Source organism: Helobdella robusta, assembly GCF_000326865.2.
Source record: "Helobdella robusta unplaced genomic scaffold HELROscaffold_7, whole genome shotgun sequence".
In the NCBI taxonomy this organism is placed as follows: Eukaryota; Metazoa; Annelida; class Clitellata; order Rhynchobdellida; family Glossiphoniidae; genus Helobdella; species Helobdella robusta.
Genome location: NW_008705398.1, coordinates 3,375,568 through 3,396,448, shown reverse-complemented (window position 1 = coordinate 3,396,448; position 20,881 = coordinate 3,375,568). Strand labels below are relative to the sequence as shown.

The window sequence follows — 20,881 nt, the reverse complement described above, 5'->3', positions numbered from 1 at the left end:
ATACATACTCCAACAAAGGGGGAGACAGGGGATTCATTATGGCGTTGGTTTATTGAATCATTCAGATATTCAGGTCGACGGAGACGAGGAGGCCATCGACTTTGTGAGGGAAGTACATTATAATCCAAATAAGTTCGTTCGAAGTGTATCTTTTTCGAAGAGGTTTATTCGAAGCGCATCGTTATCTGAAGAAATTTATTGAAAACGCATCATCATCCAAAGAAGTTTGTTCGAAGTGCATCATCGTCCGAAGAAGTTCATTCAAAGTGCATTCGAAGCGCATCGTCGTCCAAAGAAATTTGTCCGAAGTGCATCATCATCTAAAGAAGTTCAATCGAAGTTCATTATCCGACGGTACATCCCATTAAGTTAATTAAACTATAGATTTTAAATAATAATAATAATAATAATAGTCACAACAATAATAATACTAGTAATAAGGGTAGTAAACAAAATAACAACGAAAACAATACGGAAAGATTTTTATTTATTAACATCCTAATTGTTTGATTACTAATCATTGTCAATAAAATTTATAAAGAATTAATTTGTAGTATTGTATTTGTAAAATATTAAAAATGAGTCAACGCTTGAAAGAAGACTTGCGAGCGTGCGGAAAGGCCGGTTCGTACGCTCGGCAAAAAGGGCGAAACATCTCTTTTGCCCGGCCCGTATATTCCGACCCTGAGTTCGGAAGAACATATTGTCGACTGGCGAGTCCCGGCCAAGGGAACGACCGCCTGAGTGAGGAAGGTGAGGGTGTGCGGTATCGAGCGACAGGTGGCGTGTGCGATCCCCACGGTGCTGATGACCAACACCGACCCTACCGTGTCAACGATCGCCGACGCAGCGAGGTTAGCGGCGGCGACGAGCGCGTCGACGGAAGAGGCGGTAGGGGAGAACACCGCAGCATCCTTCACGGTGTCGACGAAAACTCTACAATAGCATCATATTCTTCTTTGTCATTATTTACAATGCTAGATTTTATTACTTCTTTGTTTTCATTGTTGATTAAGCGTCGGGTTGGGAGTGAGGTTGTCATTTTTTGTTGTATATTTATTTTTGGTTTATTGATGTCAATTAGGACTGCTTCTGCACTTTTAAGATGCGTGTAGTTGCTGTTCTGGTATATTACTTTGGTGTTGCTGTCGAGGATTTCACGGCTTATTGTGATTGAGTGTGTTGAGTCCAAATGAGATTTGATAGCACCACTCTGTTTATCATCGTAAGCCTTCTAGTCATTGAGGTAGTAGTAATCCCGATATATGAGTCATGTTGACGTGCACAGCCGTCAAAGGGGCAATTAAATTCATATATTACGTGATTACTATTTAACACAGGTTATCTCTAGGACTACAATTGTTTATCATTATTAGGTGAGACGTCTTTTTATTGTTGTAATAAATTCGAAGTTTAACTTTACTATTTGGGAAAATAAGTTTATTTTGAATTTTAATAAACTAAACGTTTTCCAAAAAACTTTAGTGCGAAAAATCAAAAAAACGAACTACTAACTTATTAATTTCTGGATTGATGAGTTTGTAACTAAATTTTTCAATTTTTCGAACAATTATTTTATCGATATTATTCAATTTATTCAAATTAATAATACAATTTTTAATTATTTTAGACTGCATTTTTCATATGTACATTTACAAGCATTTTTCGGTAAACTTTACCATCGTCAGTGACTATGTATATATTTTGGGACGTCAGAATTTATTATAAAAATAGTATGTCCTCATCATATAAAAACACACACACACACACACACACACACACACACACATATATATATATATATATATATTCTATAAATTCTACCGAATGTTTGGCGTTAATATGTTTGTAATTCGTTTTTTCAATTTTTCTCACTAAAGTTTTTTGGTGAATTCAAAATAAACTTATTTTCCGAATTCATGTGGCAAATAAGGCCATATTTCGATTCCGAATGAATCATCATCAGTGCTTTTTGCTGTTTATATAGGAAAATATTGACTTTGTCAAAATGAACTTAGATGGAGATTGACTTTGTCAAAGTGAACTGAGATGGAAAATAGGTGTCAGGTTTCTTTATTGGCTGGTCATCTTCTTTGGTCTCCTTTTCTTCATCGATAGCATCATATTCTTCTTTGTCACTATTTACAATGCTAGTTTTTATTACTTCTTTGTTTTCGTTGTTGGTTAAGCGCCGGGTTGGAAGTGAGGTTGTCTTATTTTTGTTTTTTTGTAGTTTGTTTTTTCAATTTTTCTCACTAAAGTTTTTTGATGAACGTTTAGTTTATTAAAATTCAAAATAAACTTAATTTCCGAATTCATGCTGCAAATAAGGCCCTATTTCGATTCCGATTCCATATTTCGGCCCCGGGTTGGAAGTGAGGTTGTCATTTTTTAGCATCTTAGTTCACTTTGACAAAGTCAATCTCCATTTAAGTTCATTTTGACAAAGTCAATATTTCCCTATATAAACAGCAGAAAGCACTGATGATGATTCATTCGGAATCGAAATATGGCCTTATTTGCAGCATAAATTCGGAAGATAAGTTTATTTTGAATTCACCAAAAAACTTTAGTGAGAAAAATTGAAAAAACGAATTACAAACATATTAACGCAAAACATTCGGTAGAATTTAAAAGTTCATCATATATATATATATATATATATACATATATATTATGGGACGTCATAATTTATTATAAAAATAGTATGTCCTCATTATATAAAACAGATATATATATATATATATATATATATATATATATATATATATTAGTTTATTAAAATTCAAAATAAACTTATTTTCCGAATTCATGCTGCAAATAAGGCCATTAGGAATAGAAATATATATTTATATTCAATAAAGCTTATATAAAAGCATTCAAAAATAAAAGAGACAAGGTAAATGATTCAGGACTGAAAAATAAATTGAATTAAACATATATATCTACCGAACATGTCATTGTTCAAAAAGAAAATTTGCAGGATGATGGAAAAATTTAAACATGCATGAAATAATACATATATATGTACAGACACACACGCACACACACACACACACACACACACACACACACACACACACACACACACACACACACACGGAACACACACGCACACACACACACATGTACATACAGAAATAAAATATACAGGAGTATGAAATTAAATTAGAACAAATATAATAAAATTTTTCAAAATTAAAATATGCATGATTGTTGAAACAAAGTATGTATACAAACAATATATATATATAAATACTCAAAGACAAAATATGCGTGCTATTAAAATACAAACCATTTTTTTAAGACAAACACAAAACAGTGTCTGGACGTTTGCTTTTAGAATTTTTGAAATAGAAATGTAAAAATACAAATTGGATTAAATTGAGTTAAATTCCATGTTAGGGAATGGATTTAAATATTTGTTGAGCTTGTCGTCAGAAGCCTTGGTTTACGCGGTTCCACCGGATTGACTAGTGAGATTAATGTAACGTTTGGCCAAAGTGTCGTGTGATGTGACATCTCAAACCATAGAACGCCTAGCCTTTTACAAGATGATGTTGCACTTGTCTGGACGTTTGCTTTTTGAATTTTTGAAATAGAAATATAAAAATGCAAGTTTTTTCAAAATTAATATTGTATATATATTATTCTTACAGTTCCAATAATTCCAAATCTTTTGTACAAGTTGGAACATCCAAATGATGTTGATTGTTCGCTTTCAAAAACTACGTCACATGTTCCTTACAACAGCAAAGCAGTTGAAAAATTGTTTATACAAGAAAACGGATCAAACAAAAAAAAAAAAAAGATCGGTAAGCAATATAATTAAAACCTTGACTTAAATAATTATGATTTATTCAATAAATTTATTAAAAAAAAGTTTTTCACTTGAAATGTCAGATAAAAGCATCACAAATGATTTATTAGACAGTAAAATAAAGTTCAAAATGAAAGGAGATCCAAGTTTTAAAAAACCTAGGAAGCATAAAAAACCAATGAGTACCACTCCTACTTTTACTACAACTTTTAAGATGTACGATGATACCACTATTGCTTGGTGCATGATAAATTTAACTCACAGGTTTGAAAACAAAAATTAAACATAAATTAGCATGAAATTAAACGAATAAATTTTATATATTTATGAACTAAATGGACGATCAAAATATATTTATATAAAACACTCAGGTTATACGAAGACGGAAGCGTCAAAGTTTTAACTGATGAAGAAGCGTACAAAACACGCCATGATGCTATTATGAGCACAACCGTTGAAGTTGGGCTCATGTTTGCTTCTAAAGCTATCGTACAATTAATAGCCAATCCATTTGTTGGTTCTCTTACAAATAAGTCGTTTCAGTTTGATGGTGATATTCTTTATTAATAAGAATAATGACATTTTAAATTAAATGCACCAAAGTTTTTCTATAATAGACTTTTTTATTTTATATAAAAATAAGTTCACAAAAATTAAATTAATTTAATAATTTGTTATATAAATGGTTTTGATTTTTTTTATTGCTAGGATAAATTTTTTATTTTGACGTGGGTAGGCCTTTGGTCATAACCGTATATATATATATATATATATATATATATATATATATATATATCGACTGAAACATGAACTTAAAACTAAAAAAGAGCTAATAACAAGAACGAAGAATGAACTACGTGCTTGCAAAACAATTTGGGACAATGCTGATGTCAACTACAAACTTTAACGTACTATCACTAACTATTTACATCAAATCAATTGCAACTACGATAGAATTAACAAAATAAAAACCCAACAAAGGCTCAGCAATTTAAAAAATGTAAAACCTATGAATGTAGACCACTTTACTAATTTAAGTAAATATCAACCGACAATGGCTGAACAACAATTTTTTAACCTCGGACTCATTTGTCATTACATGAGAAAAACTAAGAATCTTAAAAAAAATTGAAATTGAAAAATTAATGGATGACTTTCAAATTAGAAAGTCAAAAACATATAACACTCAACACAAACATTGTTAACGACCTAAAAGTTGAAAGCAAAAAGTTGAGAGGTGATTTTAAAAACAAGATTTTTACGAAGAAATTGATCAATGCTGCAGCAACTTTAAAAAATAACAACAACATTATTATCCGAAAAGCTGACAAAACTCGAATGTATGTTAATATGAATAGAGATGATCACAATGACAAACTGAATGAAATTCTCGGTGACATTGATAAATTTATTAAGATTAGTAGTGATCCAACTGCTAAGCTTAAGACAAAGTTGAACGAGATCAGCAGAAAAATTAATGAATAAACAGAAGGGAAAATATTCAAACTTTACTGGCGAATATGAACTTGGATATCTTACGGCACAGTCAAGACACATAAAGCCAACAAACCTTCACGACCAATAATCAGCCAAAGACCAGCGATCACTTGCCCCATTGCAAAAATGATCAACAAAATAATTACACCTTATATCCTAAACAGCTATAACCTAAAATCAAATAGAAAATTCATAGACAGTATATATATATATATATATATATATATATATATATATATATATATATATACACTACACTGTCCACAACAAAATCATTCATTAACACTAAAATAGCATCTTTGGATGTGGAATCACTCTTTATAAATGTTCTTTTAGAGAATACAATCAGTATAATAATAGATAGATAAGACAATTCCAGTCATTCACCACTACCAATTCCAAAAGAAAAATTAGTTGCGCTGCTAAGAATATGTACAGCCAAAGCACCTTTTGTTGGCCCGGGTTACACATTATATCAGCAAATAGACGGTGTAGAAATGGGCTTTCCATTGGGGGTACTCTAAGCAAACTTTTATGTTGGACATATCGAAGAAATGTTATTTAAAGAAGAACCAGAGCTAAAGCCTACTATAAACTGCCGATATGTTTACAATATATTTGTTACATATGATGATCATGATCAAACAGAAAGACTTCTACAACGACTAAATTAGTCAAAATTAAACTTTTCAATGGAAAAATCAACTGACAATAAATTACCATTCTAATACAAAATGTGCAAAATGAATTTAAAACCTCTGTACACACCAAAGCAACAAACAAAGGTTTATGCCTCAATGGAATTATTGAATGTTGTCAAACATATCTAGAGAGCACGACCTCCGCCTTCGTAAACCGAGCCTACACCCACTCTTCTGATATAGGAAGCAGGAGAACGGAACAAAATAGAATCACATAACTACTCATTAACAATGGATATAAAAATTTCATGATCCAAAAAATAATAGAACGCAAAGAACTAAAAATCAGCAACAAAACAATGCATATTATAAGAATCACATGTCAACTGCTTTCGGACTGGATAAACAAATCATGAAAAGAATCATAAAAAAATAACTTCCAAGCAACAAATGAAAACGATATTATTAACTACGAATATACTACTCCAACCAAAAAACATCATCTCTTGTGATGAAAAACAACTGCACAAGTAAACTAGAATCGATAATATGGATCATAGCCATCTAATATATTTGTTCAAATGTAATATTGGTGAGTGTGGGCACTATAATTCTGAATATGTTAGTATGACGACGATCAAGTTATCGAGAAGACGCACGATACACGTACAATCACATAAAAGAGAAACAAAACTAAAATTACTAAACATATCTTGGACCACAATGTTGAAATCTTACATTACAATAACGACCATTGTAATTTACGACTAGCCGAATCAATGCTCATAGGACAAAAACAACCGATAATAAATATTCAACAACGTGCAATTGGAATCGTTTTAACTAATAAATTTACAAACAGAAGAGGAATCATCGATAATGAAAACACGTAAAAGTGTGTAAATTATATTTCATATAATTATCTATGTATTTCTATTCTGTGCTTGTAAATTATGTTTCATTACTTTGGTATTATCTTATATATAAATGCAAATAGCACGTGGTTATATTTTATTATTATTGTTGGCTTTGTAAACGATCCTGGAATTTAATTTTTCTATTTAGATTAATAAATCAGGTTATTCGAAAGCAAACTTATAAATTAATTTCCAAAAAGAAGATGGCTTCAAAAACAAGTAAGTTGTATTTTCATATTATTAAAAGAAATAATGACGAATTTGAATTAGCGGGCATATCGGAAAATAAAGAAGCATGGCATGTTCTACCTGAAGAGAAGAAAGATTTAAGTTTGCACGAAGCTCTATCTACGAAGCGAGCAATAATCAATACAATTAATTCTATCAAACCTATCAACGGTTATCGCACAATTTGCATCAAACTCGATGATGAATTGAGAAAAGAATATTACGACGAAGACGAAAATCTATGTTTTTCAGATAATATGTTAGAAGAAAAAATTATTGATAATAAACATAGAGATGAATCAGATGACAATTTTTTAAATGAACGAATTAAGGAATTAGAAGCTAAGCTAAGTCTGAATGATAACTTTAAGCTGCAAGACGTTGAAAAAATTTATTCTGGAAAAATTCAACAAAAAAGCAAAACCCTACTGAATGGATAGAGAAATTTGAAAATGAATGTAGAAGGCATAAAATACTAAATCCTACTAATGTCATAGAAGCATTACGCTTCTTTTTATCTGGGTCACCGAAAGATTGGTACGAATCAAATTAAAAAAAGATCGGCTTAACTAATTGGTCAGAATGGAGAAAGTCCTTTCTGACCATTTTTGCAGATAGAGGTTAGGTGGTTCTTTAATTGACTATGCCTTAGCGAAGGAAAACCTATGTTTAGAAATTGAAATGTTGAGAATAAACATGATCGTTATGGGCCTTCCTGTAGAAATACAAAACCAGCTTGATAGAGAAGAAATAACGACCATTGAGAAACTGTTCAAAGAACTAACAAAAATTGATGAATGCGTTTCTAACATCAAGCCGATATATGACAATAAATTTTTAAGTAATGAAATACCATACAATACGGATGTCAAGACAAAGCGTCATTTTAGTTCAAAACCAAAATTTTCGTTTCTTTTACACATGATATAACAGAAAAGCTTTTTTCGGTATTCCTATACCATCTTCGGTGTTCAAATTGTTATGTTGTGTTTGTGCCCAGATGCTTAAATATATATATATATATATATATCCTGTGCCTCAACTCTATTTTGTTGAATCCATGTTTGTTTAAGGTGAATACTTAGCTTTCTTAGCTTTACAATTTTCGACTTTGTTAAATATAACACTTTTACATGTTTTAATTATCGATGATTCCTCTCTAAATTTATTGGTTGGAAGAATTCCAATTGCACATTCTTGAATATTTATTATCAAATGTCTTTGTTCTATGAGTATTGATTCGGCTAGTCGCAAATTATAATGGTTGTTATTGTAATGTAAAATTTCAACATTGTGGTCCAAAATTTGTTTAGTAATTTTAGTTTTGTTTTTCTCTTTAATGTGATTCTTTATAGCGCCAGTTTGTACGTGTATCGTGAGTCTACTTGATAACTTGATCGTCGTCATACCAAAATATTCAGAATTATAGTGCCCACACTCACCAATATTACATTTGAACAAATATATTAGATGGCTATAATCCATATTATCGATTCAAGTTTCCTTGTGCAGTTGTTTTTCATCCAAAGAGATGATGTTTTTTGGTTGGAGCAGTATATTCGTAGTTTAATACTATCGTTTTTGTTGGTTGTTTAAACGTTATTTTTTATGATTCTTTTTATGATTTTTTCATTCTGTTCAAAAGCTGCTGACATGTGATTCTTATAATATATTACTATGCTATTTTTGTTACTATTGTTAATTGCATTGTTGTTGTTGTTGTTGCTGATTTCTTGTTCTTTGCTTTCTATTATTTTGCGGATCATGGAATTTTTATATCCATTATTAATGAGTAATTTAGTGATTTTATCTAATTCCGTTCTGCTGTTTCTATATCAGAAATGTGCTCGTAGGCTCGATTTATAAAGTCAGAAATCATTCTCTCTAGACAACATTCACTAGTGCCATTGCCTCAACCTTTGTTTGTTGCTTTGGTGTATACTGAGGTTTTAAATTCAATTTGCCCATTTTGTATTCACTTCAAACAATTAATGATTCAACAAAGTAGAGTAGAAGCACTGTATATATATATATTTGAGCGCTTGGGCACAAACACAACATATCAATTTGAACCCCGAAGATGGTATAGGAATACCGAAAAAAGCTTTTCTGTTTTATCATGCATAAAATAAAAAAAAATTTCGCTTTTGAACTAAAGAAACTTGGAAATGATTTAGGATCAACCGTTAGAAAAATCGAAAAGTTAAATTGGAAGTTGAGTAACGCCGAACATGCTGTGATTTTCATCAATATATATATATATATATATATATATAATTTGGTATGAGGTTCTCAGATAAACATGTACGGTTGAAGATTACACCCCATTTTGCAGTTAGAAGTTTTTTAAATAAAATTTCAACAACACGAAGCTGTTTTGTTTCAACTTTATTAAACTGTGAAGTTTGGCTGACGGCCGTTTCGGCTAATGCCATCGTCGGAGCCTAGATTGTAAAACCAAATGAGGAGTTAATAATATAAATTATAAGAAATAGAAAATAGAATATTAGATATTAAAATGAATAAATAAATAACAACCTATATTTTAAAATTAACTCATTATATTTTATTTAAAAAACTTCTAACTGCAAAATGGGGTGTAGTCTTCAACCGTACATATATATATGCCTGAAGATGAATTATAAAATTTGAAACGTCGCTTAATAAATAATTATATAATGAATATTGGTGTTCTAATTTTTAATTTAAATTATAATTATAAAAAACTAATAAGAAAAATAGAAAATCTTAATAAAAAATTAAATAACAATAATATAAGCATCGCGTTTAATGAAATATGCTTAAATGAAAATTTGTTACCGAAATTTACTGATATAAAAACTTGCGATTTAACAAATAAACATCAGGATATTACTTTATCTTACAGAAGAAATTTAATATCTCGCGAAATTGAAGATAAGCGGAAAACTCGTGATGAGTTACAGCACGATTTGGACCTAGCGTATGAAACATGGAATAATATAATTGATCTTGATATTGAACTTAAAAATAAAATAGACAATAGTTTAAATAATATTATCGATCAACATTTTAATACATCAACAAATAAAATAATTGATAAACTATCTCGTTTATATCGCGGTAACTTCAAATTTCTTCGTCCTCAACAAGGTTTTGTCAATTTGTCAGATATAAAATTGACTTATCATCAAGAACGTTTGTTAAACTTAAGACTAAACTGTCATATTTTGAAGAAACCACATAACTTACAAAAACGAGTTGAAATTGAAGTGCTCATCGATCAAATTTTAAAATTGAATAATGATAAGAAAGTCATCATAAATCAATCGCTCATCCCTGACCTTATTTCAGAATCTCATAAAAATAGAGGTAACTATAAACACTCTGAACCACTTGAATTTCGTAAAGAACTCGATAAAATAAAACAATTCCTTGTCAACAATAATTTTAACAATTCAACAATAGATAAAATAATGACCAATGAAATTAGAAAGATTCAAAATAATAATATTAAGGTAAATGATAACAATGAAAACGTTAAAAACAACTCAAGTTATAATCACAATGTAACCGACAATGATAACCACGTTTCTATTGATCATAACAGCCATGAACATCAGAGCTCCAAATCAACACTACCATGACTGCCACAACCAGCAATTATCCCGCAAAATATTAGAAGATAATACTAAAATATTAATGAAAGACACTAATTTTAACAGACTACAAATTTTAGAATCCCTATTTATTAATATTTATAAACCTAATTTGAAGAAACAAATTTATTCCAATTTTATTTTACCTTCATCACGAAATGTTTAATTTATTATTATTATTATTAACATAATATTACACATATAATATATTTTATTATGTTATATTACAAAATAATTGTTTATTATACTTAATTTAACTACTTACGTTATTTAACTTTAATCGTTACGTTACTTTCGCGCTCAACTCTTATTACGTCATCTGACAGTTTATTGTTATGTTTTATTTGAATTAATATTAAATTGCCTGAAGATGAATTATAAAATTCGAAACGTCGCTTAATAAATAATTATATAATGAATATTGGTGTTCTAATTTTTAATTTAAATTATAATTATAAAAAACTAATAAGAAAAATAGAAAATCTTAATAAAAAATTAAATAACAATAATATAAGCATCGCGTTTAATAAAATATATATATATATATATATATATATATATATATATATAGGCTGGAGGGATACCATAACTGATGCAATATTTGATAAAATCTACCGAATTTTTAGATTTTGAGAGTTTACGATTGAGTTTTTCGATTCTTCTAACAGTAATTTATAATTATTAAATTATTATCAAATTTATTAAAATTATTTAAAAAATCGTTGGTGTTCATTGTGAAGCGTATATGGGCCATATTACAATCTTACTCATCTTCAGCGCTTATATAGGAATATTTTAAGATCTTACAATTCTTTGTGTGTGCTAAGTTTTTTATTTGTCTTTGTCCTGTGCAAAGTGCTTTTATTCTCGCGAACTTGTACAATTTTTTCTACACAAGCCACAAATTTTCGTTCAGTTTTTTACTCAGTCTTGTTTGTACACAAAAATTTGAGAAAACAGCATTTTTTAGTTATTTTCTTGTTTATATTTTAAGTAACCACCATCTGCTTATTTGGTTCTAGTTTTTTATTATTTGTATTAAACTATTATAGGCCTTGGTTTTTATGTTTCTATAAAGTATTCTTTAGATTTAACTTAAGAATTGGTATACAAGGATAGTTATTTAATCAAACATCAGGAATGGAGTGATAAAATAAGTTTAAAACTATCCTATTTAACTGTGCATACCCACACAAGATCAGATTTGGCGTTCAAGCCAAGCCAAACTTTAAAATCAATCTGATCTTGTTCAAGCCGAACCTGTGAACTGCGCATTTTGCCTAAATGACCTACACAATTACACACGAACTGATTTAACTGCGCAAACCAGATTGTATGTGGGGCCATTATGTTGGTGTCTTATTTCTTAATAATGGTTGAGTTCAGAGTTTCGGAGTTCGAATTTTTTCATCGGACTCCAGAAAGAGTTATAAATTTGAAATTTAAAAAAAATTTTGTTCTAAAATTTTTTTAAAGATCGTGTTTTTTAAGAGATAAATATGTGTAGCGAAATAAATACTAAAAATGTGCATGGAATGAAATCACATAATTTTCTTTCAGTATGTTTAGAAACATAAAGTAATTTTACTATCAAAAGCAATTACGTTAACTGATTTAAATTTTTTTTTAAACTCTGACTGATTTTTAAATGTTTTTTAAAATTATTTTTGTTCGGTAATGAAATTATGATTCAAAAGTTGAAAAAATTTTCTGGGAGTCGGGAGTTATTGTAAAAAATTTTTACTCCAAATCGGAGTCATTTTTGGGCGCCGGAGTAGGAATTAAAGTTAGATATTTTTCATTCGACTCTTGTTGAGTTCTCATATAAATAGTTTATTTTTTTAAGCTGGGAGTGGTGCGTTTATTTTTTTTTATTTTATTCAATACTGTTTAATTAATTTTATGGTCACGATAATTTTTAGTATAGCTTATTTTGTTTCGTGTTCAAAGTGTTGTTATTTATCGCTATAGTTATTTTTATTGTTTGTTTGAACGTTTTTTTCGATTAATATGTTTTTCGTTTTGTTACTGTATCCGTCGTAGACCAGCATGATCATATGTTTGATCCTTTTTATTCTTTGTTGACTAATGGAACTGGGTGATAGATAGACATGTTGGATTTGAAACATGTGTAGAAAATTACAAGCATGAACCGAAAAATATTAAAAATCCTATCAACGGTAAAATTTTATGAGACACATCAGTAATAACAGATCGTAAGATAGAAACCAACAGAGTTTTATTGTTCAAGATAAAACTGAAAACATCTACCTATTGATATATTTGTACCAGACGAGTTAAATTCTTTGCAAAAGCAGACGAAAAGTCTTCAAATTGAAATACAAAAAATGTGAAACTTAAAAATTAAATTTATTTTTATATTTGTTAGGACATTAGGAGTAGTTACTAAAAATTTAGTAAAAACTTTGAAAGAATTCCCAGTAAAACCGGCTGTAGCTGAAGTTTAAAAAACATTGAGTATGTTAAGAAAAATCTTCGGGTGAATCCCTGTGGGATCTAGTTGAACCCTGGATTCATCGACGACCAGCTTTAAACAAACAAGTTGTGAACATAAGACAGAGTATAAATAATAAAAATCAATTATCGTTTAGCGTCCAGAGACCCAGTTCTTTCGAGGTAGGACGTTGTTTTTCTTTCCACCAATTTTCTGCACCAAATTAGACGATCAGTTGCCAAATTTGGCGATCAGAGTAATAATAATAACAATAATGTCGTTTTATATAGCACCATGGTAGGCGACTGAGGCACATTATTTTTTATAACAGACACACAGTGTATAAATACATTTGAATCAACGCACCAAAAACATGTGATAGGCGGAGATTTTTTAGCATTAGAGCCTGGACACTGCGTCAACAATACCAAACACTTTAATCATTACACCATATATTTAATTAGGGTTGAGACTATCATAAATACAATTATTAAAAAAATAATCACCTTTAAAAATGCAGTATTATTTCTTAAAATTATTATGTATAAAATGATTAATTACAGAATTGGCTACAGTGTACCTCTTTTTGCAGGATTCGTCATAATGTTTGTATCAACTATGAGTGAGTTGAAAATTATAATACAATAATTTGATTTTATTTTCAATGACATCTAAGTTGTTTCCACTACAAATTATATGACTCATTCATATCCTCTTCCTGGTTTATTTTCTCCAAAATTAATCTTGTCTCACCAATGCTTCTAAATAACTACAATACTCTGTCCAACAATTTTCTTAATCTTCCGCCAACCCAATATTTTGAAAGCTTCTAATTTCCAACAATTTTCTTAATCTTCCGCCAACCCAATATTTTGAAAGCTTTTAATTTTCTTGGGTCTACTTTTGCCAGATTCTTGGTTACTGCTCCATATAGTACTATATTATTCCAGACCAATCACTTTTTGAGATAATTAATGGATTTTTTCCCAATAATTAATTCTTTTCTTGTAAACATTTTTTTAACCATTGCTGTTCTCATAAGGATTCTTTTACTGCATATTCCATCTTTTGTCATATTATTATTCTGTTACCTCGTTCAATTATGGTCTATTACCAACATATATATCGTTCTTTGGAGAACGTTTAGTTTATTAAAATTTAAAATAAAATTATTTTCTGAATTCTTGCTGGAAATAAGGCCATATTTCGATTTCGAATGAATCATCTTCATCAGTGCAATATAGGGAAATATTTACTTTTGAAAATGAACTTAGGTGGAAATTAAATTAGGTGTCAGATTTTTTCATTGGCTGGTGCTGCAAATAAGACCATATTTCGATTCCGAACGAATCATCATCATCAGTGCAATATAGGAAAATATTTACTTTGTGAAAATGAACTTAGATGGAAATTAAATTAGGTGTCAGATTTTTTTATTGGCTGGTCCATCTTCGTTGGTTTCCTTTTCTTTATTGATACCATCATATTTATCTTTGTCATTATTTACAATGCTATATAAATCAACTTGCACTGATGATGATTCATTCGGAATCGAAATATGGCCTTATTTGTAGCATGAATTCGAAAAATAAGTTTCTATTAAATTTTAATAAACTAAACGTTTTCCAAAAAACTTTAGTGAGAAAAATCGAAAAAACGAGCTACAAACATATTAACGCCAAACATTCGGTAGAATTTATAGAATATTGTAAAAATTATGGTCTATTACCAACATTTACTCGAAGTTCTGCGACCAACCGACTTAATCTAACAATCTAACAAGATCGCGAGCAGTGACTGCTCCATCTCTCTCGAGAAGTTCCGTGGTTTCCTTTTCTTCATCGATAGCATCATATTCTTCTTTGTCATTATTTACAATGCTAACCTTTGTTATCAGGTTGGTTAGCTTTTTGTGAAGTTTTAGTTTAGTTTTGATGACTGCATATATGCATTTATAAATTCTTTCTGGAGGCTTAGTTCATTCTTGACATTGCAATCAACATCACAATGATCCTATTGATTCAACAAATCAGTTAGTTGATTCGACAAGTCTTGAACTACATTCTTTTTAACTTCTAATTCTCGAGAGAGATGGAGCAGCAGATATTCAATGAAATTTGTATAGCTAAAAACCTCGTCCCAAACTTTTATTATTTTTCAAGTTTTATTTTTTTCCCCGGCTACATACAAATGTAATTTAATTAAAAAGCACATAGATTAATAAAAAAAAACAAATAAAAAAAAATGATAATTTTTTCAATTACAGTTTTTGCTTTTGCAAAGAACTACGTTGTTTTATTTCTAGCTAGAGCTCTTCAAGGAGTTGGATCCGCTTGTTCGAGCATATCTGGTTTGTACTAAAACGAAGTGGTTGTTTTTAGCATAGGTTTGATTTCACTGAATTTAAATTAATAAATTGTTACTAAGGTATGGGAATGTTGGCAGCGCACTTCACTGATGACAGAGAGCGTGGAAATGCGATGGGCATCGCCCTGGGTGGTTTAGCACTTGGAGTACTTGGTCAGTGTATTTTTTTCCTAAATCGTTTATTGCAGGCACACACACACAAATGCGCGCACATATACACAAACACAGTGATAACTTGAGCATTCAAAAGTACTAAGTACAAACTAAGTTGAATACTTAGTATTTATAAGTATCAAGTATAAGTATTAAGTACATAAGTTCCTAAGTGCATACCATAGTTAATTTGAAATGTTTATAAATTTATTAGTTTCAGAAATAACTTATCATTTACAATAATTTATTTACATCAATAAAATAGTTCGCTTTTTTTAATTAAAAGTATAGTTTTAAATGGTCCATCACTTAAACGATTTCTCTTAGGAATAAGAATCCTTTCGCTTTTGGTAAATAAACATTTAACATGAGCCGATGATGGCACAGTGGTAATGTATTTTGAAAACACTTGGGCGACGGTAGAATGATTTTTTTGCGCTTAAAATCACCTGGATTTATCCAATGGCATATTACTCCACTACTAAAACTTCATCGAGTTTGTTGTCTTAGCGTAGATATAGTAGTATTAAACATATTATATAAGATGACACCATATAATTCAAAAAGTTTAAATCATATATACATGAATATATATATATATATATATATACTTAATTAATTTTACTTATATATATATATATATATATATATATATATATATATATATATATATATATATATATATATATATATGGCTGTAGTGGTTAGATATTTTTGCTGTGATTAAATCTCAAATTTCTTCATTAATTTCGATAAAATGCTGTTAAAATTTAAAAAAGTTGATAAATAAAATTAGTTTAACACAAATCTATATAATTCTAAATTTTGATTTTTGTTAAGTTTAATTGAAAGTTTGTGGTTTGCTAGTTGAATTGCGGTTAGTTGCTAATTATAATATTGTGTACGCAGCATGGCTGGCCGTGATAAACGTGTAAAGTGTACAAAAAGTGTTAAAGATAAAAGTTTGTAAGCTGTTACCGATGTGAAAGTTCGTATCACGCCGATTGCGTTTCTCTAAGTGATGGTACATGTGAATCGCTTAAAACGAATGTCAATCTCAAATGGGTTTGTGACGGTTGCGTCAAAACTGCAGTTGAATTTAAAGGTTTAGACTTAAAGTTAAAAACAATGTCGATGTTTTTAATAATGAAGTAAAAGCAGTTCAAAAAACTTTGAATAATGTACCAAAACTTAAAGAAAGAGAATTGAACTTAATAATTTTTCGTTTGTCTGAAGGTAGTACGATCGTTCAAAGATTGTGAAGATATATAAATATTTATCAGATAGATTAATTGAGAAGGACATTGTTAAAATCACAAGGAAAAAAGAAAAAATTCTGTTCGGCCGATATTAGTTAAATTTGAAAAATTGATGGTCAAAGACAATATTATGCGGAACATCTATAAAACGAAGTCGATTTATGAAGAATTCCAACATATTGGAATCAGTCAGGATTTGACCATTGACCAAAGAACAGAGCACAAAGCTCTTGTTAATGAGGCAAAAACAAAGGAAGCAGCTTCTGATGAGAGTTTTTTGTTCAGAGTCGTAGGTCCAGTAGGAAGTGGGAAGGTTATAAAATTTGTTCCAGAAAAAAAATTAATAAATTGTCAAAGTAAAAATTTGAACGAGGTTGACTTAAAAAGGTTAAATGATAAAGTAGAGTTGAAAGTTTCAGTTGGATTACAAAATATTAGGTCAATTGTTTCTAAATTTGATATGGTTCATGGATGAGTTGGATATTTTTGTGTTAGTTGAAATCTGTCATAGGTCGTCTGATAATGTTTCAATTAAATTGTCAATGCCGTCTGGCTTTAATTTTGTCGATTATTTAAGAATGCATGATCCTTTACTGTGATTGTATTTTTTAGGTCCCAATTTAAATTCCAAAAAATGAGTCTGCCTTTATTTTTTACATTTGAAGCTGTGGCGCTCAAACTTACAATGAATAATATCATTATTATATCATGATTTCGTTGATTTCGTTTTGTTGGCGGTTGTCTGGTTCTGTATAAGTAAACGCTTTTATTTTTTAGAAAATTTTTTTAAGTTTAAATATATTGGTTGTGGATGATTTTAATGTCCATTTTGAAAATACTATTCTTCTGTTTGAAATTTTTGAACTGTTTCAATTGACTAACCATATAAAAAAGTCAACGCATATGGTGGTATACTTGACCTAATTGTCAGTTCACAGGATTTTCCAATTGCAGACGTTAAAATTTTTCCCAGTGGCATTTACTCAGATCACAGTTTGATTTAAGTTCAAATACCAATAAAACAGGTTTGTTACAAGACAAAAACTAAACTAGCCAGATCATGGAAGCCTACAAACGAAAACGACTTTTCAACGCTTATAGCAAAATTTGCTTTATCTAAATCATGTCAAAGTAACAATATAGATTACGAATTTAATGTCTTTAATGATGAATTAAAAAAATAGTCGATATAACCGCCCCACTTCATTATGTTAAATTTAGATGTAATCTCACTTCCCCTTGGTTTGACCGGAAGTGTTATATAGCAAAAACAGAGTGCCGAAAAAAACAATGCTGTATTTAATGCACGCGTTTGTCCACTCAAGATTGGACTACTGCAACAGCTTGTTTAATGGTTTACCTGACAGATCGGTAGCGATGCTTCATTCGGTGCAGAACAGAGCTGCTAAAATTGTTGCAGGCGGTGTTAAATTTGAGCACGTCACTCCATTTCTATAAGACCTACATTGGCTTACTGTCGACAAAAGGATAATTTATAAATTCAGTATGGTAATGTACAAGGTCTTAAATGGTTTTATGCCAGAATATTTGACTTTCAAGTTTCAGAAAAAATCAACGTTACGTATTGGCGCCATTTTGAAATCTGACGATGAAAATTTGATGGTTGTGCCTGTTTTTCGTTTGCAGACGGGGGTAAGGGATTTTGCAGTCTTTGGAGCGATGATATGGAACAGCTTGCCGGTGTCATTGAAAACAAATAGTTTAGAAATTGAAAACTTCAGGAAAAGTTTGAAAACTCATTTATTTAATCAATGAATGTAAAAAAATTTATTCTGTGATTTACTGATTTATTTTTCGGTTTATTATATCCACTGTTTTGGTCATATTAGTTAATTATTGGAAAGCGCCTTTGAAAAATTATACTATTATTTTTAATTGGCGATTTATAAATGTTAATAATAATAATGAGAACTCTTTTATTTTTTCAAAAGCCAAAATATAAATAAAAATTACAATTAAATATAAAATTATTATTATAATAGTTAAAAGATTGAAATAATGGATAATTTAACATCAATGCTCGTCAGTATGAATGTGTACAAAGATGATAAAATATAATAATATATAAAGTCAAGCTTTATTTCTGTCACAATATATTGCGTAAGTAGACGTTATCGCAGAATTGATTAAGATAGATCTAAAATCGTAATAATAATAATAATAGTAATAATAATAATAATGGATTAAGACTGCTAGAAATGCAATTATTGGTAAAAAACACAGCATGTTCGGCGTTAGTTAATTTCCAATTGTTGATGTTATTAATTTTGTTTCACTTGCACTCGAATCAAAAAGGTATCCTTTAGGTATCTTTATTGATTTGTGTAAAGCTTTTGATTCTCTTGATCATGGTATATTAATGTATAAGCTGTATTCGTATGGTGTCCGGGGATTGAGTTATGATTGGTTTCATTCATATTTAATAGATCGTTTCCAGTATGTCTGTATTAATGGTTCTAAATCTTTACTGTCTCCTATTAAATTGGGGGTTCCCCAAGGTTCTATCTTGAGACCATTGCTTTTTAATGTTTATATTAATGATTTTATTAATACTTCCAATTTATTAAAATTTGTTCTGTTTGCTGATGATACAACCTTACTTTATTCCCATTCTGATTTTAATGAACTTGTCGCTGTTATTAATGATGAATTAAAATTTGTTTATGACTGGGTTGTTTCTAATAATTTACGTATTAATTTAGACAAAACATGTTTTATCTTATTCGGACCTAAGATCAGGACCGATATTGTATCACCGATTATATATTTAAACAATTCTATGATTAAAAGAGTTGATTCTACCAAGTTTTTAGGTATTGTTATTTCTTCTAACTTGTGTTGGTTATCTCATATCAAATATATATCTGGTAAATTATCCAAAAATTTGGGTCTTATTTATAGGTTAAGGTTTAAATTTCCTAAATTTATTGTATCAACCCTTTATAACTCCTTAATTTTACCATATTTGACTTATTGTATTTCCGTTTGGGGTTGTGCTTCCAAATCTAGTCTTCATGTTCTAACTATAGCCCAAAATTTTTTTATTCGTATATTGTTTAAATTGAATCGCTTTGATCATGTTAGTGCAGATAATTATAAAATAGCTAACATTTTAAATATAAAACAGTTACATATTTTGCATTTATTACTTCTATTTTTTAAAATATTTAAATTAAATTATTGTCAATCTCTTTATGATCAATTATCATTGTATAAGAATACTAGACAAATTTCGTTACGTTTTATTCATGATTTTTATTTTCCCAAATGTAGGTCTAACTTCTTTCTTAATTCTGCCTTGTCTTGTTCTATGCGTCTTTGGAATGTGCTGCCTGTTGAGGCAAGGAACTGTTCTTCTCTAGTTCTTTTTCGCTCATCAGTTAATCAGCTAATCTTAGTTAATCATTTTACACTAACTTGATTTAAATTGTGTATTTATGCATAGTTGTTTATCCTTTGTTATTATGCATTTCCAGAGTTGATTGTTGATTTAAGTTAACTTGTTTATTCCTGTTTGTTTTTATTTCTGTTTAATTGTAAGTTAATTCCTGTTTATTTTAACTTGTTTATTTTTAGGGTGACCTCACAAGCATTTGCTTCTGGTCTCCTAGCTTTGCTGAATAAACGCAGATTTGATTTGATTTGATTTTACTTTCTAACGGTTGATCGTAAATCATTTTCAAGCTTCTTTAGTTCAAAACCAAAATTTTAGTTTATTTTATGCATAATAGAACAAAAAAGTTTTTTATTTCGGTATTCCTAAAACTATGTTGATATGTTTTGTATGTGCCCAGATGTTCATATATATATATATATATATATATATATATATATATATATATATATATATATATATATATATATATATATATATATATATACATA

The 20,881-nt window shown here is 29.4% G+C and overlaps 3 protein-coding genes across 3 annotated transcripts; all 3 read left to right on the top strand.

Moving 5' to 3' along the window:
• Nucleotides 1-578: 578 nt before the first annotated feature.
• On the top strand, nucleotides 579-4,387 carry HELRODRAFT_164993 (hypothetical protein; the record flags this gene model as incomplete). The annotated part of the gene is made up of 4 exons (XM_009030901.1): nucleotides 579-921; nucleotides 3,660-3,815; nucleotides 3,904-4,084; nucleotides 4,192-4,387. The coding sequence occupies 4 exons, from the start codon at nucleotides 579-581 to the stop codon at nucleotides 4,385-4,387; spliced, it is 876 nt and encodes a 291-aa protein (XP_009029149.1).
• HELRODRAFT_69913 (hypothetical protein) lies at nucleotides 4,259-15,557 on the top strand (the record flags this gene model as incomplete). The annotated part of the gene is made up of 3 exons (XM_009030623.1): nucleotides 4,259-4,353; nucleotides 13,760-13,818; nucleotides 15,463-15,557. Coding segments are annotated over 3 exons (249 nt in total), but the record flags the coding sequence as incomplete, so codon positions are not given.
• Nucleotides 15,558-17,087: 1,530 nt separating this feature from the next.
• HELRODRAFT_164990 (hypothetical protein) lies at nucleotides 17,088-17,450 on the top strand (the record flags this gene model as incomplete). Its single annotated transcript, XM_009030900.1, has 1 exon — nucleotides 17,088-17,450. One exon carries the CDS (start codon nucleotides 17,088-17,090, stop codon nucleotides 17,448-17,450), a length of 363 nt encoding a protein of 120 aa, XP_009029148.1.
• Nucleotides 17,451-20,881: the final 3,431 nt, after the last annotated feature.